Source organism: Fundulus heteroclitus, chromosome 14 (assembly GCF_011125445.2).
Source record: "Fundulus heteroclitus isolate FHET01 chromosome 14, MU-UCD_Fhet_4.1, whole genome shotgun sequence".
NCBI classification, from domain to species: domain Eukaryota; kingdom Metazoa; phylum Chordata; class Actinopteri; order Cyprinodontiformes; family Fundulidae; genus Fundulus; species Fundulus heteroclitus.
In genome coordinates this window covers 14885682-14909651 of record NC_046374.1, presented here as the reverse complement: position 1 = coordinate 14909651, position 23970 = coordinate 14885682, and the positions used below count along the sequence as shown (strand labels likewise).

The window sequence follows — 23970 nt, the reverse complement described above, 5'->3', positions numbered from 1 at the left end:
CCCTAATTTTTCAGCTCCTTCACACACTGACCTATCTGACAGCGACTAATATTTGCCATCTGTTCATGGCGGCGCCGATTAACCCAGAGAAGAACCGCACCAAGCTCCTTTCAGACCTCGTGTCGGTACAACTCATAAATGCCCGTTTAGCCTCAGCGGTCCGGCCAGAGCAGCTCAGAGCGCTAACCTCCTAAAACGCTCCGCTCCATAGATAATGAATCCTGTAAACCAGACGCAGCGAGAGGAAAGAAGATATTTATCTGAAGACAGAGCAGACGCACGCCGACCACATTTTATTTCCCCCGACCCCCCATTGATCTGGCTCTGATGGACACATTAAAAACAGACGTGCCGATAATTACCTTCTAATGCTGTAAAGCCGACAGAGTCCTGGTTCAGAAAGCAATCAGCTGCCGTGTTCAACTGTTTTATAGTGTTTACAGTTAATTTTACAGTAAGGCTGAACTCCTAGACCTCTTACCATATCCTGTTTTACTCCAAAGAGCGGCTGTGCTAAAATGTTTGCACGCTTTACTGTAACAACAACGGCTGCTATGAGTCTCTACTTTGAACATCGGCCGGTTTCTGTCCGGTGCGTTCAATCCCATTTGGGCCTTTTCCACACAGATGTTTTCATCTGTAGAAGAAATAAACTAGGCCTTTCTAACAGGCTACTACCCAACAACTCATTCAGAAGGAGCTTTCTGCTCTGTGCAGCTTTGAGTGTCTTGTAATGAGCTAATAGTCCGTAGGTTAGAGCCGAGTGGCTCAACGTGTAAAGAAGATATCTGCATGCCAGAGTTTACAGATTTAGGTCTAGCAAGCTGTGTTAAGTTTGGCAAACCAACCAAAGGGAGACGGAGCTCTGCTCATCTTCACTGTGAAGCCTGTTCCATGAAAATTACCCGTTTTAAACACAGCTCATCAAACATTAATTGAAACAGGACGGCTGGTAAAACATTTCAGGGGTTCTGGGTGTATTTTGACGGCTTAAAAGCAAAACAATCAGGCTTTAATTTTTCCGGTGGAAAAAGTGTGCAGGTCTCCCCACATTATTTAACTCGATTCCGTTCGACTGGATTTAAAGTTTCCGCACGAGCAAAATGTTACATGTAACAAAACCAATGTTCTCCAATGCATAAGAACTTCATCAAATGCAGCCAGCGTCAGGGAGCTGAATAAAAACGCTGCCGCTTTGTAATCGGTGCTCCGGGGGATGAGGAAAAAAAAAAGTAAAGGCAATACTTACTGGACAGGGATATCTTGCGAGCAGCAAAAGCCTTGGGAGTGGTGCTCTGGAAAGACAGGGAGACAGAAAGAACATACAGAAACCCCAGGGGTGTGGGGCAAGGTGAGAACCCAGAGTCCAGAGCCAAACGGGTAACAACACAGAGGAGGTGAAGAGGAAAAGTGGAAGAGGGGGGGTGGGGGGGAAAGGCGTGTTAGAGTAACTGAGACCTGCAGATTTAAAACTGAGCCACTTTAAGGGTCGGGGGCTTTGGCTGACCACAGTCGTCCACCTATGCTCAGCAGCTCTATCTTTACTAAGACTGGTACTAAGAACAATAACACGACACAAATGGGCATTAAACAAAGAGCCAAACGTAATAAAATGTGCTCATAGCTTTGGATTTGTCAAGATATGCAGTAAAAGATGCCATAATTCTGTTTTTAATCAGAGACGGTAAAACGGCGCTGTGCCGTTAACCGAGCGTAGAACCAGATAAGTGTTGAACAGAGGTGGAGAACCGAGTCTGAACATCTTTTATCATGAATATTAATAATGCAGGTAAAAAAAAAATCCCCTCTTAAAAACTTAATCCAGCACCGATCTAGCTTCACAGCTATGTGTGTTCAAATATGAGAAGCCTAAATTAACAGCTTAAAAACTGAACTATATTATTAATAAAAACCCAGATCTCTACATGTTTTTAAAAGATTAAAATCAAGAGGGAAGTGAATAGATCATTTTCTGTTAAATCCTTTAAAAAAAAAAACTGTAGACATTTTAAATAGAGGAATACTGACGAGTCATTTCCTGGTACCATTTAAGACCTGATTCCTTACTGGCTCGACTACGGCCCAACCGCACGACAGCGTGCGCTGTGTCTAGGAAACAAGGATCCAATCAGAGCAGGCAGAGCAGAGAGTGCAGGGCCCCGTTTCAGTGTGCAGGTTAACCAGCAGGCGGGAACCGATCACTGGACCGGACGAGAACAGGGTCGACTCTCTGCTGCTCACACAGTCTCGTCCCAGTCTTTTAGGGTGGAGTCAGTGTCTCTGAGGTGTGATGGACCTCTGATGGATGGGGAAGGAGAGGAAAAAAAAAACAAACAAGGTGCCAGACTTCTTTAGAACTGTCCCAAAACAGCTTTGAGATGAAGCAGCAGCGAGTCGGTGAGGTTCTGATCTGCTCTCCAAGCCGTTCCGGGTGTTTTCGCTCGTTTGCGGATCCGTCAGCAGCTCCAGCGTTCGCGTTTTGTTTGCCAACAGTCTTTCAGTCTCTTAAAGGTGACAAAACGGTCCTTAAAAACAACAATCCAGGCCAGCAGTAAAACAAAACAAAGGCTTGTGGTGGTGTTGGTACGGGTCGCCTCTGGACTGCTACCAGATGGACGTGAAGGAGCAGCAGAGGCGGCGTATGCCACACTCCATGTGGGCAGATGTTCAGTTTACCTCTGCTGTGGCTGCGGGTGGAGGAGGCGCAGCTTACTGGGCTCAGTCAGTTCTGCAGGCAGACTGGACGATCGGGTTCTCTGGCGGCTCCAAAAGTCTTTTCCACAGCAGCTTTGACACCTTTTCACGTGCGGTCAAAGCGGGGCAACAGTTTCTGCTGAAATGACGTGTCCAGGCTTACTTTAACACCACTGAGAGGTCCACAGAAAACAGACCTGGGTCAGAAATGAGTCCATTAAAAAACAAACCAAAGAAAAAAAAAAGTCCAATACTTTGAGGCTGGAAGTATTTTTCTCTAGATCTTCTCTCTGAGGCCGTTTGAGGTTTCCAGCCAGAAGTAATCCTGATAATTGCAGCAGCTCCCGCATCGATTCTCAGTCCAAAGTCAATGATCCACCGCACAAGCAGAGTGCATTGTGGGATTATGAGTTCAAATCCAAGCCGGAGCCCAGGAGTGTCCCCCCCTCTGCCTGAGGACGACGCCGCGGGTCTGCCCTTCTCCTCAAGATGGCGGGCAGGAGGAGCGAGGCTCGGAGCCCGCGTGGTGCAGCGCGGTCCGGTTTTGTTCGGCTCGGCCCCGGCTGCCGGGTTACCATGACAACTGCGAGCTGCTGCAGTTGCCACGGCGGCGGCTGTTGCTGCTGCTCAGTGGAGCTCTGGCGTGAGCTCGGCTCGTCCGTGGAGGGCCACGCTCGGGTTTAAGTCGGCGCGGCGGGCTGGCAGACTCTGGGCCTAACTCGGCTACCGTCGGCACACTTTGGCATAGCACCACGGGAGTTGCAGAAGGAGGAGGAGGAGGAGTGGAAGAGGTGGTGTTGGTGGTGGTGGTGGTAGTAGTAGTACTCAGCAGGTACCAATAGGGGCAATGGAAGAGGCATGGGCACCTTCATAACAAAGCAATCAATGGGGTTTTAAAACAGCAATCACACCATCAATATATAGTCAGAGAGAGAGAGAGAGAGAGAGAGAGAGAGAGAGAGAGAGAGATCATAATGGGACACAGAGGCAAATAATGGACAGAGAGAAGAGACAGCAGCAGGAAGGAATGAAAGTAAGAGAGGAGAAGAGTGGGAATGCAAACAAAGTGACAACTGTATGAGAGAGAGACAACAGAAGCAAGCTCCCATCATGCATCTCAACGAGCACGCCCTGTTAACGTCCGCCCTGCATGCAGGACCACCACAGGTGGAGCGAATACCAGCCACACACTGAATGCCGCCGCCGCAGCGTGGCGCCTCGTCACAGCGAGCGAGGACTGAACCCTCAGACCTGACCGGGCCGTTAAATGAGCCCCAGGTCGATTTCAGCGAGGGCCGGCTGGTTTCTGCACATTCTAATAAAGACGCAGATTGTCTGCAACGTGTCCTGATTAGAGTAGGAGGAGTGCAGCGTTACGTCTGACATGCACGTGTTACAGCGCTCAGAAAAACAAAGTGGATCCAGCTACACTAAGTGAGAAACTAAATAGAAACTAAATGGGTTTCTATTCAAACGAGTGGAAATCAATAAAAACTAGAGAAGATGTTTCTTTGGCGTCTGACCTGACATTTTCCATCTTTTTATAGGAAGTAAACAAAAGTGCCACAGGTCGTTTTAAAAAGGCAGCATCTTTGAATAAAATGGAAAACTACGCAGTTTTTATGTTACATTAAGTCTATGTCTCTAACATTATCTGAATTTCATAAGCAATCACAGCACATGCTGTGGTGGAGGCCTAGAGTGATGGGAGCACTCAGTTTTGACGTTTTTCATTAAAATAAATCTACATTTGAGCTTCTGGCTACAAATCAGAGCCGACTGAGATCAATTCGACCGACTCTGATACCGGCCTGACTGACCGGTGCGTCCCCTAACCTCACAAGAAGCCACCTCTCACCACCCCTGTGATCCTTTTATCGTTGGCCTTCACTTCAGCTGCTGTCACCAAGTTACCATGACAGCAGTGCGGCCCGCCTCCTGTGATGCCTGACGCGGCCTTGTTTTAGCGAAGGCGCTCAGGTAACCAGGATTCAGGCCGAGGCGTCGGCTCCGCGGAGCAAAACTCCCTGAAAAGCCTCGTCTGGAGCCGCGGAGAGAAACTAAAGAGACGGCTGGCAGCAGGGAGTCCAGAGGAGGCTGCTGCAGCGGAAAGCCGCAGCCCTGCTGAACGTGATCGATGGGTAATAGTCCCTACCTGGCAGGGTGAGAGCTTTTAAATCAAACGCTCTCGCTCTCCTTTATCTCACAGGAGAGTAGGAGAGTCCTGACCGGAAACATGAGCAGCATCTCTCCGCTCGGACTCAGCGTCGGCGCCCCGCCTACCGCCCCGCCGTGCCGTGCAGACAGACAACAGACGTGTGTGAGACCATCCACATGAACGAGCTTGCTGTGAAGTTAAAGTCACATTAATAGCAGGCGGAAGGAATGAGTTAATCTCCAATAACTCCAAGACCCAAGACCAGCTCAGCCCCTCGCTGCAGCATCAATCGCCTACAGGACCCATTCTTTGTTAGGATTCTCTGTTTAAATGGTGCAAGCACGTTCGAATTGAAGGACATCAAAGGTAGAAAGAAAAAGGCAGAAAACTGACTTGTGCAGGCCAAACGGGGCTAAGCTGGTTTTGAGCGACCCTCCCCGAGCGCTGCTAATGAAACATGCTTTCACACGAGCGAGGATGCAGGTTAGTGGGACGCAGAGCCAAGAGCCAAAACACCCGTCCCCTCCCAGTGACCTTACCTCCTCCATGCGGCTCTCGCTGCTCTCTGGCTCGGCGCCGGAAGCCGGCTGCTGGGCCACGGGGCTCTCAGAGTCTGCCTCCACCTCCGTGACGGCGGCTGTGCTGGGCTCGGAGACCTCCCTGCAGGAAAACGAACCGGTTACCACCGCAGTCCCCCTGAAACGCTTAACGCTGCCGCATGCTAGCGGCCCTCGCGGCAACAAAGTGCAAATTGCCCTTAGCTATGCTTGATGGCGCTGTGACGGACGGACGACCTGTCCAGGTGTACCCCGCCTCTCGGCCAATGACCGCTGGACAGGGACGGCATGGTTTGGGCCGTTAGCCGTCTTTTTGTAGAGTCAACTAAATGGGAAAATGGTCGCTGGCTTCTCCAGACTACGTCAAACCAGTTCTCTGCATACCCCCATCTCAGCTACTATTTACTGTAAAGCAGAAGCCTGCGGGTTAACATTTACAGAATGACCAATCGGATCCCCTATTTTAAGTAAATAAATCCAAACAAAAAAGGTGTCCAGCTTGGCGTTTCCCCTCGGCCTTACACTGAGCCGTATGAGGGTTGGTGCAGCAGGACGAGTGGGTCAAGACGGAGGAGAAACAGGAAGGCTGCTGGAGGCTGGTGATCTGGGTCACTGCTGCTATAAATACCTCACCAGCTAGCCGACACCCAGGGTCACCCACTCATACTTCTAGACGTAAACCCGTCTGTGGGTGGTCTCTATCTGATCCACCCGGCTGTAGGTTCACCGCGCTGGCAGACCTCACACAGTCCTGCTCTTCTAATGCCGCGTTTTAATCGTTTTTGTGGCAGATAGAATTAAAAACGACCCAAGCAACGTTTTATTTTTAGCCAACCCTCGTCCCACCTCTGGCAGCATCGTCAGAAACCTTTGTCTTCGTGGTTTTGACAGGAGAATGGAACCAGCCCCCCCCCCCCAGCACCCCGGGTCTTATCTCTGCTCCCGTTCATTCGCTGCCTGAAGGCTCCTGCCGCTGGAAGTCACGGCTTGAAAATAACGGAAACAGGAAACGTAATGTAATAAATATGCAAAAGAATTAGTCTTTAACTCGGCGAAATGTTCTTCCTCTCATTGTTCCGTCTAGAAATGATGCGAAGCACATAAACACAGTAACGCCAATGGTATTTACCAAATCTAAAGGTGCTTCTATAACCTAAACCGAGCGTTGCTTAGTCACTACAACAGAAAGAAAAGAAACTCTTGAGATGGAATAACAAGATATTTACTGAGCTGGAGCGACAGCCTGGTTATACTTGTTGTTGCTACAATGGGAACATAATGTGAGCTTTGATCTGAAAGAAGCACACTGTCAATGAGAGACTTTAAAGCTTTTAACAGGTCTAATCCGGTGCTTTTGACCGCGAGCTTTCTGCCGTGGATCTAAAAAGAACAAAGTCAATGATGCGCCTCCTTTAATGCCAGAAGTGCAGAGAAATCTGCTGAATCGTCCCCGACTGGTCGCAGCCTGGCTGGAGACTCAGTGAATCAAGCCTGATGAACATCACCACGGTGTGCTGACAACACTCTTCAGTGCAGATGGTGTTACTGAGCTCAAAGTTAGCTCTTTTCCTTTTCTTATATCGTTTTTCTGGGGGTTTTTTTTGTAGCACTAGTGACTCATTTGTACAAATTAGGCTGACAGGAAAGGGGGTTTGAGAGAGGGAGACATGCCGGGACTGAACCCGGGTCAGCCACGTCGAAGACTGGGGCCTCCGTACGTCAGAGCACGGCCAAGTCGGCTGTTGTCAACATCAGGGGGAGCGTTTAGAAAATTAAATCAGGAGGAGAACAAGATGTCAAAGCTCTGTAGAAGAAGCATGTTTACTACATCATGCCATCGGCTGGCTCAGGCTACAAGCCAGTTGCTCCTCTTTCTCCTGTTTAGCCATCAGCCTCCATCCTGGACTAAACTGCAGCTTTGTGGAAACTTCAGAGTGAAAGAATGATCTAGATTCTCTGAGATTAGACCAAAAAAAGACACATTTAACAGCTACTAAGGCTAACTAATAGCCAACAGCTAATAACACGCTTAAAACTGATTAAAATGTAAAATTCCGTTAGTGTTTTTTTTTTATATTAGTACAACCTCGTTACACAACAACAGCTCCCTCACACGTTGAGATGTTGCCTCCGTCTCCGCTGCAAGAAAGGTTAAAAGGTTCTTACATATTTTTAGATCATAGTATCAAAAAATTAGATTAAAATCAGCAGGTCACAGCTTTGCCAGACTGGAAATAAGCCATAAAATGCCGACTTAAGTCTCCCAGGCCCTCCTCTCAAAGTGTCTTTCAGAGGAGGGCCTGAAGTGTAGTAATAGGCTCCAGCAGAGCCTGTTCAACCTCCACCACCAGAGATTAGTCACAGGTTTGGTTTCAGCAAAAGAACAACCTCCTTTTTCTTTTTTCACTTTCAGGGACACGGCACACAATTCCCCCCCCCCCCCTTTCCTAAGGATTGGATGTCCAATCCTCCAAGCGTGGACCAGAGGCACACCTGCGCGGCTGTAACTAAAGATTCAGCCCTTTACGGTCAGGAGGGTCAACCCCGCCGCACACGGGGGGTGAGAGCGTGTGGACCACTTCGGCTGCCTCCGTGAATGAAGGTCTCCACAAAGAGGTGAAGAATCAATTCCCCCGCTCCCCTTTTGAAACGGGTTTCTATTCAATCTGACGAGGCAGGAATGAGGAAGCACAATGAAGTCCGCCTGTCAGCTGAAGAGCAGTTTCATAAGCTGTAAAACGTGCCTTGAGACGTCCCCGTTCAAACTATCAAAGAGAAAAAAAAAAAAAGAGAAAAAACAGCAGCTTGGCTGAATTCCTCAGATCTAACACCCATACTACTACTAATAATAATAATACGGCCCAACACGTTTATCAGCCATTAAGAGGAGGTGAAACAAAAAGCGCCACCTCCCACAGGAGAAGATCATGACTGCTGGTGCCAGATGGAGACCTGTGTGGCAGCATAGGGACCACTGTACAGCCAGCAGATGTCTGCTTTAATGATCTCCCCTGACGACCAGCTGCAGCCGCACAAACTCCACAAAACCAACACCCGACTGGTTAAAGGTCTAAGTGCGAGAACATTACGGCCGTGAAGAACCACGGATGTCTTCTTGGAGACTACACACAGACAAGGAAGAGAAATCAATGTGTTTTTCCCTCCTCCTCCTCACATGATATCTCAGGCCACTGGGTAGTCCTTCGCTTCCTTCCATGAACAGCTAATTTAGGCACTGATGAGAAGAAAAGGAGACCCCCCCTCCACCTCCTCATCCACCCAACAAAAGGCTTTCACCGACGCCCCCCACCCCCGGTCTTGCTCACATGGGCGAACATGCAACACGCTAACCAGGCCGACGTGAATGCATGGCGTGATATTCCATAGCCAGGCATTAGCTGCCGGGTAATCAGCGGCATGCGGCCGGAGAAAAAGCGGCCTGGAAACCCTCCGATCCCTTTTCCATTCCCACACCATCGACGGAAAAGTACAGGCAGCGAGCCGGAGCCTGCCGTGGCCTTTCGGCTCCCTCTTACCCGTTCTTGCTGCCTTCGGACAGCATTATGAGCGGCCGCAGAGAGAGACTCCCGGGGGGCGGACTCGACGCTGCGGGCCGACGGGCTGCCTGGCTCCGATGGGGCCTGAAGTCAACGCAAAACCTGCCGCGGCCGTTCCTGGGTCCCACAAGCCGAGCGCTGCGTCGGGATCAGGGATGCGGTGCATGCACGATGGCCATGTTGGCTAGGACGACGGAGCCTGGGAGAGCGCGGGGCCGGCTTCCGCCACGGGATTTCCAAAATAAAAGCTCGGCGCGTCCCTTTAACGTGGCGCACGTCTTTAGTCAAAAATATTATCGTCTTTAGAATAAAGCAGTCATTTCTATATAATTAAGTATTAAAACAACACATTTGGCACCAGTTACCTACCAGAGCGTAGTTTATAGATACATGTGTTTGAATGTGACTTAAAACATTCCCATCTTTCGCTCTATCCAGTATGTCCTTTCTTCACTTTTAAAAATGACACTGTAAACAGTTTTCCTAAGCATTCTTTCTAAAAAAAAAATTAATCATTGTGAAGGGACTCAGTTTTTACAGTTAAATTCTAATAAAAATGTCAAACTGGATATGATTTCTGCCATTTGCAGCAATCCAACTCTTAGAACTGCTGAGCAGCCTTTGCATGCTTTGACTGGTATTTTGACCCTTTATATTTAATGATGAGCTCCAGGTCCTGGAGGTTGAAGGGCCTCCTCCTCTCTGGCTCCCTCCACACAGTCTCTATCAGAGTCAAGTCTCTACTCAGACTGGGCATCTCCAAAATGTTAATATCACTTCAGGTCAATAGAAACCTGCTGGCCAACCTGAACATTTTCCTTAAACCTAAACCAGCCAGGGATAATAACGATTTTGGCTTTACCTATATAAAAAAAAATCTTAAATCCTGATTTAATTTTCTTCGGTCTTGGCAAATTATTAGATCATAAGAACACTATTTGTTTCATTTATCTAGAGACTTGCTCACACCTTTGACAAATAAGCCTTTAAATATATTTGTATCACTGATTTCAGCTGCCCTACCAGCTCAACTTCTGCTGGTTTAAATTACAGACTCCCACGTTTTAAACCCCCCATTTGGTTGTTAAATGTTTAAAACTACAGAACTAGGCTTTATTGTAATCTTTAAGTAAACCTCTTAAAGATCTGTAAATATGATATTTTAAATCTAGGCATATTAAACAAGCACTTTTAAAAGAAACAGGTATAAAAAAAAAAAAAAAAACACCAGAAAGACTTGAAGTTCAGAACTGTCTTTAAAAATCGAGTGATGTCAGTCACTAATAATCACGACACTCACAAGATTGCTTCATCTGTAAACCTTGATTCAAACAGTTCCCCATAATTAATAGCATTCATTAAGACTTTGTTTAGTCTGTCTAATTAATGTCTACTTCCTACTAAATCACAGGGGCACCGGCTTGTTAATGAACCACTTATAGCAAGCGACTGCTCCTGGGATCTTAGTGCAATACTTGAGTGAAAATCTGCCGCATTCCAGGTTTAATCGTGTCATTATAGGCAAAGAAACCATGAACACGGTGCTGTGTCTCCGACCGATAACTCATTATTGTGGAAAACCAGAAGCGCTGTTCAGGGGCGGTATAGGCAGAGTAGCTTAATTATCCTGACGTGGCTAACCGCGCTAACTCTGGACACAGTAAAACATGGACAGTTTTCATTTATTCTGTTCTAACAGAACCACGGGGAGCAGTGAGAAGAGAGGAGGGGTTCTGGTTGTGTTTGTGAACGATAGATGGTGTAACTCTGTGGATTTAACTATCAGGGACAGGCTCCAGTATGGATATTGAACAGCTAGATGTTAGCATGAAGTCATGCCATCTACCGCCTCAGTTTACACACGTTATGATAAAGGCGTACGCGCCCCACTCTACTAACTCTGCAGCAGCCTGCAATGTCCTCCATACTGTTACCAGCAGACTCCAAACAACATCTCCAGGCCCTTTTTTTATCTCCAGGGTTTTTAATCAACTCTTGCTGTCCTCAACACTCCCCACCTTCACTCAGTGTGCCACCTGCTGCAGAACAGACAATAAGCCGCTGGACTATCTGTAAGCCAACACAAAGAAGGCACACAGGTTGTCTCCCTCCGTCCCCTGGGGGGCTCAGATCACAACCTGGTTCATCTCCAGCCTGTGTATAAACCCACTGTCAGACGCACAGTAAAGAGAGGGACTGAGGGACTGTTCCAGCTCTGTGCTCCTCATGGAGAAGACACATACATTAACCTCTAGGTGGACAACACTGTGCCTCTACTGAAGGCCCCACATCAACCGTGAAATAATGGCTCTCCTCCAGGAGAAGGAAGATCACAGACAAAAAAGGATTACACAGGATGAAGATGGAGGACCAGCTGGCACAGAACAACTTGAGCGGGGTTTGGAAGAGCCTGAAAACCATTTCATATCACAAACTAAACTAAACTTCCCGGCTGTAGGTGATTTAGGGTGGGTGAATGATCTGAACCAGCTCTCCAGCAGGTTCCATCAGACACTCCCATCCCCAGCCTCGACTCTCCTGCTGCAGCCCACCTCATCTTCATTAGCTGGCTGCTCTCCTTCCCAGAACTTCACTCTTCTCAGCTCTCAGACATCACCTGGCCCCTCTGCTTCAAGAGACTCCATCCATAGCGGCCCTCCCCCACCACCGCGCGGCACCCCAGGTGAGGATCAAGGTGCGAAAGGCTGCAGGTTCAGTTCCAGGCTCAATGCGAGCCTGAAGCTGAAAAAAGTGCCACAGTTCACACACCGAGGCCTCCTGTGTGGTACCAGCGCCAAATGACAAACATCTGAAGGACCTCAGCAGCTACAGGCCAGTAGCACTGACCTCAAAACCCGATGAAGACCTTTGAGAGGTTGGTTCTCAACAATCTTCGCCTCCTTGAGAGGTCCTTGTTGGATCCACTGCAGTTAGCCTAGCAGTGGAATAATTCCTGTAGTGGATAATGCCTTCATCTACCTCCTGCATCAGGCTCTGGCCCACCTGGAGAGGCCTGGAAGCACCGTGGGGATCGTGTTCTTGGGTTTCTCCTGTCCTTTTAGTACCATCCAGCGGGGACTCTTCAGGGACTAGTGGAAGACGTCCCAGAGGACACTGGTCCACATCACTGGCGGTCCATCGTGTGTGAGGACACACAAACTGACACTGAGGCACTGGAAGTGTGTACATCCCTGCTGTTATAGTACAGTCTCTTGTTTTCTATGCACAAATATGCATACACAGGTTGTTTTTTTTTTAAACACCCACTCAGTTTTTTTTAATTTGAGCATGCTATTCATAATAACTATACTGTATTTTTTTTTTTTGTCGTAAAAATGCCCATACTGTACATCATCTTGCTCTTATCTTTTTGTTTTAATATTTTTTATCCTTGTGTTTATATGCAAGCTTTCATTGACCTTTCACTTTGCTCCTAGTATACCTAAATTCCTCAACCTTGGGATAGTAAAATATATTTCTATTCTATTCTACTATAACTATTTCAAAGCTCGCTTCAGAGAACTATACCTCCACTCAGAGGAATACCTACAGAGTCTGGACATACACCTCAAGTGCACTAAATCAAACAAAACACTCTTGTTACTGAATATTACAGCAATATCTTCTACAAAATCCTGCATTACATCATATGTAACAGCACAATAAACAACAAAGTACTAATGTAGAAAAAAACATGGTGCAAACTACTGGTGCAGCTTATTAAATCCAACTTACTTTGGATCGGTCCGTTTTGAGCATGATATGTTAACTGAAACAAAAATCTGTATTTTCTCTTCTTTCTTATGCACTTCTTGTTACTGTGCACTATTTTATTTTTATATTTGTATCATGTTCGAATAAATAAATAAATAAATAAAATAAATAAAAACCCATTAAAGACGCCATGTTTCCCTCTGAACTATCATTCACCCTGTGTTGTCCGCTGGTTCTCCAACTTGCTTGTGTCGCATACAAATTCTTTAACTCTTCACATGAAAATGATCGCGTTACTCTTTAAAGACTGGTTTAAAATGAATCTGTTAACTGAATTTGGACATCATTAGGCTTGGATAATCTTTACCTGCTATTTAAAAATGACCACTTACCTTTTAGAAAGGTTAGGATTCTCCGAGTCGTTACTGAACTTAGTCTTTTCATGAGCCTCTGCCTCTTGTCGTTGGTCTGCCTTCTGTGAGACGAATGAAAGGAAGACAAATGAAAGGCAAACAAAAACAACGCTCTTGTCAAAGAATAAGCCAAATAACTTTGGGTTTATTTTAAGGACTCAAAGAAAGTGAATAAAACCCAAACCTCTGCAACACCTAAGGCTAAATAGCCTTCAACCTTGTAGCCTTGAGAGACGTTTGTTAGAAAGCAACGCTGGAGACTACGCTCATCTTTAGGAGTTCCTTTGAAGATTTTGATAACGATAGTATCTGATCGGGGGCTTTTCTACACTAACATCAGTGCCACCTGTAGCATAACCTGCCAGCAGTGTTCACAATAGGCTGTGGCTGCTGCAAAGCGGACTTCCAACTACTTGTTTATTGATAGTAGGGCTGAACAATTAATCGCATTTTCTATATAATCGCGATTTAAAAAAACGTAATTTCCAAATCGCAGAGTCTGCAATTTTTGGCTATGTAACAATTAGTGAATTAGACACGTCCATTAGGTGTTGGTAAAATGTTTGAAGTGGGTTTGCCTCCACATGGAAGGGAAGACAGTTGCAGCAGTGAGATAATCTAATTTTATTACTTGTTTTAGAGTTTATATAATCATACATAGCATTAAGTACAGGTCAATCAGTTTAATACATAGACTTGCTTGTTGGTTGCACTTTATGTTCAACAAGGATTGCTGTCCAAATCAACTAAAAGCTGTTCTCTTGAATAATATTCTGATTACCGTAATAGAAACATTAAAAGTTCTTGTTTTAAATAGTCCTTGTTTACAAACATCTTTATTTAGACGCCATTTTTGTTGCTTGTGGTTAACGCAGAGAAAAGTCAAAATTGCAATTTTGGTTGAAATATATTGTAGGCAGAACGCAATCATTACTGCTCTGAGTTTAGATGCTGCGGGTCTTTTAGCAACTAATCTGCACGGCGAGGAAACAAAATTATTTGTTGTTTGTATATGTTTAAAAAGACATGATAAATGAAATTGGGGGAAAAAAAAAAAAAAAAGAAAAAAATCGCATTAAATCGCAATATTAAGAAAAAAAAAAAATCGCAATTAGATTATTTTCCAAAATCGTTCAGCCCTAGTTGATAGTTATTATCAGGGCTCCACGTCACAGAGATTTAGCCCATTTGGCATCGCTTCTATTTTTGGAGACAAAAAAAATTTACATCTGTTGTTTCCACCCAGATTAATATGTAGGATCAGGAAATGTAATCAAGCGAGCATCTTCTTCTTTTCTATATCATACATACAGGGACAGATTTAACAGAAGTAAATAAGTAAAGGGTTTTTCTCATTAAATGCATTTCTAATACTACAGAGTAAAACCTTTTAGTGGTTAATATTTGAAGGGCTGTGACCCTCAGTGTTGGAATCAAAGCCTTCGATAGATTATTCTGTACCCGCTCGTTTTGTGAGACTGACACACACCCACAGCCAATTAAGCACCAACCTTCAGCTGACTGGCAGGCTGAGGTGTTTCCCTGGCAGGGGAGGAGGAGGAGGAGGACGATGACGAGCGGGAGGAGGACTCTGATTTGGAGTCAGAATCTGAGGAGGAACCAGAATCTTCTCCTCTGGCTGCAGCTCTCTGGTCGTTCTTGGCCGTCTCTCTTTTCATTTCTTCTTCCTCTCTTAGCCGCTGCTCCGCTATTCTCCTCTCCTCCTCTTTGCGTTTCTTCTCTTTTTCCTCTTCCTGCCGTCTTTTCTCCTTTTCCTGTTCCTCCTTCTGCCGCTGCTTCCTCACCTCTTCCAGCCCCTTTCTTTCCTGTTCCCTCTCTTCCTCCGAGCGGCTCTTCTCCCTTTCTTGCTCCTGGCTTTTGAGACTCTCTCTCTCCGGCTTCTGCTGCTGTCCCCTCTCCTTCTCCTCCTTCAGCGGCCTCTCTTCTTCGCTCTCTCTGACCTCCTGTTGCATCTTTGTTTCGGACGGCTGAAGAGGAGATTCGCTGGAACACGTCGCAGTCGAGTGTGCCGTTTCTCCGGAGAACCCGGGAGATGAGGTTGCCTCCTCTGACTCCATCTTGTGCATGAGCAGTGAAAGGGGGCCAGACCTGCGCTTCACAGGAGGTTCGGGGCTGCTGGAGCCGGAGCTGGAGTCAGAGTCTTGCCTCTGCACGGTGGGAGGCGGGAAGGACGCCATCCCTGCGTCACGTGCGGCCTCCCTCTCCTGATCGTCTGGGGGGCTTTGCTTCGGAGTGTCGGGTAGGGGGAACAGGTTAGGGGGCGGAGAGGGAGGAGGGGTGGGGTGACGCAGCTGCATGGGAGTGTCGTGTACCTGAGGAGGCGGGATGTGCTGAGGAGGCTGAAGCTTGCGTTTGGATCTCGCGGCGGCTGACGACACGCTGGGAGCCACCTGCTGCTTTGAGGGAACCGCTGCCTTTCTCCTCCGCGCCCCCCCAGGACCGGGTCCCCAGTCCTCATCTTCGTCGCTATCGTCGCTGTCGTCGTCTTCGTCGCTGTCGTCCTTCACGTGGTTTTCGGCTGAACTCCGGGCGGAGCGGCTGAGATTGAGGCCGGGATGAGCTGCTCGGGGGACGCTCACCGTAGCCGCCTCCTTCTCCTGGCCCGGGGGCAAAGGGGCCGGATACCCATGGCTGTCCGGCTGACCCTGGACACGCACTGAGAAGGAGGCAACAGCTCGGGGAGGGGAGGAGGCTGGGGGCTCCCTGTGTCCTTGCTGAAAGGGGGCCCGCTGCATCCTGGCTCTGGGAGCTTCACTGGACTCTCTGTGGCGGGACGCAGCAGCAGGTCCAGAGTTTTCTCCTCCCACATCGGGACCTGGGGGCTGGGTCCGGGGCCCTTTTTGCTTTTGGACAAAGAAGATAAATATTTACATGGTTGAAGGTTTTAACCAGCAGAACATTTTTGTATAATGACTATCTGCATATTCCATGGAGCCACCTTTTACTGCAGCTTTAGCTAGTCTCTTGGAGTTTCCCTATCAACTGCACATCTACACGCTGAAATGTTTCTGAAGAGCCTCTGCAGACAGAAAAGCTCCAAGTCCAGCCACGGGTTATTTAGATTTAGGCCTGGGCTTTGACTGGACCATTCTAACCCATGAATACGCTTCACGCACAGGGGGGCCTTGAGGATTAGGGCTGTTGTTGTTGTCCTGCTGGAAGGGGAACCTCTACCCTAGTCTCAGGTCATTTGTAGCTTCTAACAGGGGTTTCTCTTGCATTTAGTTCCATTTATCTTCCTGTCAACCCTGAGCCGGCTGAAGAAAAGCGCTCGGCCAGCCTGATGCTGCAGGAAGCATGTTTCGCCATGGGAAGGGTGTGTTCAGGTACGCTCGAGCCATGAATGGTTTCCTTTTCATAGATGTCCTGTCAACAGATTCTTCCACCTAAACTGTGGCTTTTTCTGCCTGGCCTGTCAGATCAGCTAAACAACCACTCGATGTGTTTGATTTGTGCCATACTCTTTTCACTTTAAGATGGTGGACTGATCAGAGCTCTGCGACATGTTCAAAGGTGGAGATACTGTTTACAACCCAACCCGGCTTTAAATGTTCTCCCTGAACCATCTGCTGCGTTCCTGGTCTTCATGTGTCTGCCTGTTCCCTAATGTTCTCTAACAAACCTCTGAAGCCTTCACAGAACAGCTGCATTTATTCTGAGATTAAATCTCATACAGGTTGACTATTTGCAGATTATCTGACTTTTTAACGCAACAAGTTGATCAACATCCATCCAGCGGTGTCAGAGTAAAGGGGATGAATGCAAATGAATGACATTTTTCTTTGTAAATTTTTTTTGCAATATTCTTGTTAATGTTCCAAATTTGTACAAAAAGAGATGTAAAAAAAAAACTAAATGTTGCAATCCATGTATCTATTTATTTCCACTTCAGAGTTAGTTTTTATTTCTTGACAAAATGGGAAATTTCCAAGGGATCTCCAGTCATAAATAAATCAGAGCATGCGTTCCAACGGGGCTCAGAATCAGCTTTAAATCGGCAGGTTTGTGCACAAAAACAAGCCATTTGACTTCAGTTTGACTTTGCTCTCAATAAGCATGAATAAATAAAAAGGGAAATAAAAACTTTTTTTTTGTTTTTACAGAAGAGGAAGACATAGTTGGACTGGTGCAAACATACTGATCTGTGGACTGTTGAGTGTTGACAGCCAGGAGGAACACCCGGTCTATGGCTGAATAAATAAACACACTCTGTAGCGCCGACCTGAACGTAACAGTTTGTATCCTGGACGTGTGAGTCTGCAGAGATATTAGCGGGCCTTCTTCTGACCCTTGACCAGTACGGGTCCTGGATGATGACCCCCTATGCAGACCAAGGCTACGTTCACACTGCAGATCTTAAAGCTCAATTCTGATTTTTCTTTTGTGAAATCGGATTTTTTTACGTGGTCGTTCACATTTCCAAATATATGCGACTTGTGTGTGATCTCCTGTGTGAACTGAATGCGTTCAACCTAAGTGTCCCGCATGCGCACTCGAGGACGCAATGACGTCACACGTAGCAAGCGTCCTCAGTGTTTGTGGAAGTAAACATGGATTATAATGCTGGCGCGCATTTTGCGGTCATTAATTTATTTTCTAACCGGGGCTTTTCCCTCCATTGACTGCTCCTTGCATTGTTGTCCGCTATGGGTGTCGTCTTTCTTCCTGCTTCTGCATAGCAGGACGCAGAATAGTGACGTTTGTCGAGTATCGGTGACGTACAGGTCAGATAAATGCGACCTGGCCGTACAGACACAGGTCGCATTTGAAAAGATCAGATACGTATCGGATTCAGGACCACATATCCAAGCGGCCTGGGTCGCATTTGAAAAAATCCGATCTGTATTGTTCAGACTGTCATGAAAAGATCAGATAAAGGTCGCATATGGGCAAAAAAATCGGAATTGGGTCACTTCAGGCTGCAGTGTGAACGTAGCCTTAGTTGTTTCAGTTTGGACCGGTCCTGTTTTGTGGATGAGCCAAACCACACAGTGATGGATGAACACGGGTCGACTGAACGATGGCCGACGTGTAGAAGAAGACCAGCAGCATCTAAGCTGAGCCTTTTTCTGACCCGTGCCTAATGTGTGAGGAGCCTCTCAGGTCCAGAGAAAGTTTGGCACCAAGCTTCCTGGGCTCATTGTCAGATTGAACGCACCATTTTAGAAATGACCACCTTTAAGCGGGTCTCAAACTTTCTTTTTAAGCCCAAATTTTTGTAATAAAACTGTTTTTTATTAGTCTGTTGTAATGTAATAATCTTAAACATCGTGTTTTCATTAGCTGTGAGCAGAAAATCATCATAAAGGCTTGAAAACATCAGTCTTTGTGTAATTAATCTATATAATGTGTTTCACGCAGTATTTCTGAAATAAACTAACTTTTCAATAATATTGTAACTGATTAAACGTGACTGTTTATTCTTTTGTGAAGCACCATAAACGTATCCTTCGCAGCCTAATTCAAGTTAAATGAGATTTATTTAACCTTTATTCAGGTTACTGACCTTACTGACGAAGGGAGGGCTGTCATTGTCTTCGGACTGCTCTTCGTCCTCCTCTGGTCCAGCTGGGCTTTCTGTCACACAAGGACACAAGTTAGGCGTTACAGTGACGTTGCCCGTTCAGCTCTCCTGGGCGTCCACTGAAGAGTCGTACCGTCAGCCTCCTCTCCCTGCTGGGCCTCTCTGGCCAGTCTCTGACGTAGGAGCTCTTGCTGCTGGGCCAGGTACTGTTTGATGAAACTGTTCTGGCACATCTCCTCGCCAATCTGAAAGCCGGACCAACGCAAAGAGAGAGTTTTGAATGACAGGAAATGTTGTCACACTGACCCGGATTAAAAAGAAAGGCCCACCTGGGAGTTGGGCTGCAGCCCACTGTGAGAGGACGATGACCTCTGGAGGTTTTCCAGCATCAGCGCCTACAAGGGGTAAAGCAGTAAAGATATTTAAAACGACAAATGAATCAAGACCCTGCATTCCCTTGATTACACAGCATTTAAAACAAGTAGACTTGTAGGTATAATGGAGCGCAACTTTACCTCAAGACTACCTAAACGACAAGTGTACAAATGTAGGAAAACTTTTGAAGTGGGCAAATAATTTTTTTTCCAATATATTTATTGATTTTTTGCATTGCATAACAATTCAAAATAGAACATTAACACATACCACCCCCCCGAACCCCCCCCCCCCCCCCACACACACACACACACATACACACAGACCTAGGCTAACCCTGCAAATTCCACCTTTGTACAACTTAGCTTAAGGAATATATACATTTGAAATCAAGTACTCAAATGTAAAAAGGATCTCGCTTAAAAATTATAATGAAAAACAAATAAATAAAACATTTAAAAAAAAATACAGAACTTAGGATAAATAAACATTATAAACATTATATCTCAGACTCTATAATGCTCATATATGGTTCCCAGAGATTATAAAACTCTTTCTGTTTTCCCTTAGCAATATACGTTAGTCTTTCCAGTCCAAGGCACTTGAAAAGGTCCTTTACCCAATGTTTCTAGTAGGCAAATAATTGATATAAACTTTAAATACTGTACATTCACCTGTACGTTCTAAAACCTTGCCTATAAAGCTTTTAATTCAAAAGAAACAAATGTACTTTATTTTAAAAGAAGTGCCGTAGTCCATTAGAGCAACTGTTTATCCCTAAATAAAATCTAACTCTTGCTGTCTGAGTCCAGTTTCTTGTGAACCAGACTACTGTAGCAGCAGAAAAACACGTTTTGAATGTATGCAAAACCCAACAAAGCTCGTCTTTAACAACACAGACTCAGCCCTCCTCTGAGTGTCCATTCTAACCTACCGTACGGTACTTTTCCACAGTTTACAGGTGTTTTCAGCGCAAACAATATCTGTTTGTTTAATGGCGTTACAGTATATCAAGGCTCGGACGTGCACAATTCTAAATTTTGAGACCAACGGTGACATGTTGTTACGTTCAGTCATTTGCATATTCCACCTAATCCTTACAAAGTGCACGCTGCTGAGGGATTCTGCAAGTTTAAGTAAGTTGAATTTAGGTCTATTATTAAAATATGAGATGTAAAAGAACTGGGAGGCATTATATGAAGTTTGCATGTTCTCCCTGTGCATGCGTGGCTTCCTCTCACAGTGCAAAAACATGACTGTTAGGTTAATTGGCCTCTCTAAATTGTCCTTAGGTGTGAGTGTGTGTGAATGGTTGTTTGTCCTGTTTGTCTCTGTGTTGCCCTGCCACAGACTGGCGACCTGTCCAGGTTGTACCCCGCCTCTCACCCATTGACAGCTGGAGATAGGCACCAGCATCCCCTCACGACCCCAGCAGGGATAAGCGTGTTACAAGATGGATGGATGTCTTCAAATAAAACAATATACTGATAGTGTTTACTAGTGATGTGTCCAGTGAGCTGATGCTTCAGGTTTTCTGCTGATTCCCCCGTCACATCTCCTCGTCTTGGGATCATTTGCAGCATGTTTAACAGAGATGCACCGATCCAGTGTTTTCTGATCCGATGCTACCGTTAAATTAACCGTGTGAGTGAAGGCTTCGGTCTTGACATAAACAGTGTTTATGAAAAAAAAAAAAAAAGGTCCGTGTGCTCTTTAGCACGGTGCTTTTGGAGACGCTTATTTAAAGTCTGCGGTGTTGAATTTACCAACTTTATCACCACGCCTCACAATTTTCACGTCGCGTATATTGCGTGTTGCAGTCGGACTTGTTGGCGCATCGAGTCTGAAATGTTTCCAAATAGCAGAGCTGGCTCGGTCCGGCACTTGCTCCATGTTTGCTGTGTGTTTGCTCATCGCTAGCTGCTGCTCTGCAAACACAGAATTACAGTGACTAGAATGCTGTAACTATTGCTGTGTATGACATTAATTAAAAAAAAGAAGCGACTGGATCGGCATCATTCATCCCACATCCGATCTGGGTATCGGATCGGTACCCTTATAATATCTAAATGTTGTTTTTAGCTTTGAAATGAGCAAGAGAGGGGAGAGTTGTGTAACAGACAGGAAAACGTTTAACCCAACTCGTGTAAACTTGCTGTCTCTCTTCTGGCTCACTTAGTCCATCTGTGCCCAGTTAAAAGATATTTTATCAACCAGCTGCGCCTGGTATGACTGAATGTTTTCTGGTGGTTTAGTGGTTAAACTTTGGCGCTTTAACTGCTGAGTCATGGGTTCAGATCCCCACTTAGACTTACAGTTTCCTTGGTTTTAGCTTGAAATAGCGATTTCTTTAACTGGATGAGGCTTTACCTGATTAAATAAAGGTCATAATTATAAGTACAGTTACAAAGTAACGTAGCAGATTCACATCACAAGCCTCAACCCTTGTTTCCACTTTTGCTTCCAAGGGCTACTGCATCATGAGACAGATTAAAATCATACAAATAGCCAGACCTTCCTGGGCATCACACACGCCGTTGATTTATTCAGTTTAAAGCGCCTCACACCTAATTTGTGTCAAATAATCTTCACACTGCCTGCTGTGCATTTATGGTCCACTTGATGGCGCAGCAGAGCAAACTGAACCATCATCCTGACCTTAGAAACAAGAGTGGAGCAACTGGATGGAAAGCCTCGGTGCCTCTGGAGGCTTCATCTCGCCGCCCCCCCCCCTTCTAGTGTTTACTTGGTCCTTTTTGGAGCCTGAAAAGAACTTTGCACCGCTGCGCTCCATCTGCCGACCGCTGAACTATCAGAAAACAAGGCGGCGACGATTGACGCGGCTGCTGCAGTAGACAACTCGCCGTGGTCCAACAGCGACCCCATCACACTTTTCCTATTTCCTTTTGCTCCTCCTCGCTAGACTCCCATTGCTTCTCCTTGTTTACAATATTGTACCTCCGGTCACGTGGTCTTGTTATGGTAAATATACACAAGAGCGCTTCGTTTATAGAGCAAAAACAAAGCGTAAAAGACAGAAATAAAACACAATAAGCCAACAAGGGACGACAATTTAAATGGAAAACCTTTGTTTGCAGCAGGAGAGACCTGCTGGCTAGGAAATGTGTGAAGTCATTGTAAGTGACTGGCCTCCTGTGGGGCCTAATGTGAAATAAGTCTAAACAGTTTAAGAACAGGAACCCTGTATAAATGTAAATAAGGACAGAGGAACATTTGTAAATAAAGAAACGTATCAGTGAGCGATGTTTAAAAATGTGAAAGCGTTTTCAACCACATTAATTTTGTCTGAGTTTATACATTGACAGCTTTACATACTCGTCTTACATAACGGTTTCACAGAATTGCAATTAAAACAATAAATCGATATTTGTGGTGTGCCTGCTCAAAGTTTACTTCTGTTTTCTGCAGGATCAACCAGGGGGTTTAAATTAAGCGGTTAACCCATGCTGTAGCTACAAAGGCAGATAAAAATGTGATATAATATACTTTGTGGTGCAATATACCAACCCTTCTACACGGTGCACTGTAAATTACACAAAAACAGTCGAAATCATGATGAAAATAGAAAAACTAGCATGAACTAATACACACCGGTGTGATTACACGGTTACAAAAAATGAAGAGGAGAGAGCGACGCGGGAACACACAAGTACGACGTGGGAGAACGAAGTGGAGGGGAAGGGAACTGATCCCGATCCATCATCTCACAATATTCACACCGAGAGAGCAGCCTTCACCACAGTTGTGTCCACGGCTGTGGATAAATCAGCAGCTGCCGGTATCAAACACTTTAAAACACCAAATAATCAAACTTTGAAAGTCATTTTGCCGTACAACGTCTTGCTCGTGCATGCAATCAGCCTTTGTTAAATATAGATCTTTCCTCTGTATCACCGTTCATCAATTATGTATTTATTGAGTTAAAGCCAGTCTATCCTGGCAAAAAGAATGTAGGCCATATGTGAATAGTCTCACACCTGTAGATAAGCTTTCAGATAGGAAGACTGAGTGTGTATAGACTGCTTGTTTCACACACACTCAGTAAAAAACCCACAGGGTCCTGGACAAATATATATATATATATATATATATATATATATATATATATATATATATATATATATATATATATATATATATATATATATATATATATAAAAATCAATATTTTTGCATCCTGGGCATTTTATTCTAAATTTGGGACTTTTATTATTCTAAAAATATAAATCTGTGCCAATGGACTTGGGCTCCAGCTCCCTGTGCACTATGGGAAAGTACAGACCATGGAAGGTCTTATTAATGTTATTTAAATTCTACTTTCTTTCCACACAGAGCTGCATATTTCTTTCAATAGGGGGAAAAAAGAGAGTTACTTGGGCCAGTTCTTAATTCGAGTCAAATTATTATCTGTTCAATATTCATCATCTGCCACCACGCCTTAATTCTTCCTCACTATAAGGTTTATTTAAATATGTACTTTTAATAATGGTGTTTAGCTATTTGTTTTTAGAAAGGATCCGCTTCAGCGTGTAAATATGCATCTCCATGCTGTAAAAGTTGTTGTCTTAGCTGCCTTTTTTTTTAGATTGTTTTCATTAAACATCAAAAAGACTTTCAGATATTGTGTCAACTGGGTACTGAATAGGATTACATGCATCTCTCAATGAAATATATAGCTCGACAGTTGCTTTTGTAAATAAAAACAAACTTTGACCAAACTTTTTCCCCCCTTTTTTTTAAGTAATAACAGAGCGCGTGCATCATGGCTCCTGTTTGATAAAGGATCAGAAGCATCCGTCAGCAGAAGGGATCGGGAGAACTTAATCCTCCGTGTTTACGCAAACTACGTCTCCGGCCGCTAATTGGCTAAAAGTCCAGCTCAACAACGTCTTCTCGACATATTTGGGAAGCATTCCTGGATAGAAAAGAGCGCGTG

At 45.4% G+C, this 23970-nt stretch overlaps 1 protein-coding gene across 1 annotated transcript in view; it reads right to left on the bottom strand.

The window, feature by feature from the left end:
* Nucleotides 1-23970, bottom strand: part of acin1b (apoptotic chromatin condensation inducer 1b) — a 31830-nt gene that overhangs the window by 7210 nt on the left and 650 nt on the right. The window contains exons 2-8 of the mRNA XM_036146351.1: nucleotides 18968-19033; nucleotides 18772-18883; nucleotides 18621-18691; nucleotides 14605-15957; nucleotides 13073-13155; nucleotides 5392-5512; nucleotides 1250-1295 (exon numbers count right to left, since the gene is read on the bottom strand). Coding sequence (XP_036002244.1) covers nucleotides 1250-1295; nucleotides 5392-5512; nucleotides 13073-13155; nucleotides 14605-15957; nucleotides 18621-18691; nucleotides 18772-18883; nucleotides 18968-19033 — 1852 coding nt within the window. The remainder of the gene's footprint in view (nucleotides 1-1249; nucleotides 1296-5391; nucleotides 5513-13072; nucleotides 13156-14604; nucleotides 15958-18620; nucleotides 18692-18771; nucleotides 18884-18967; nucleotides 19034-23970) is intronic.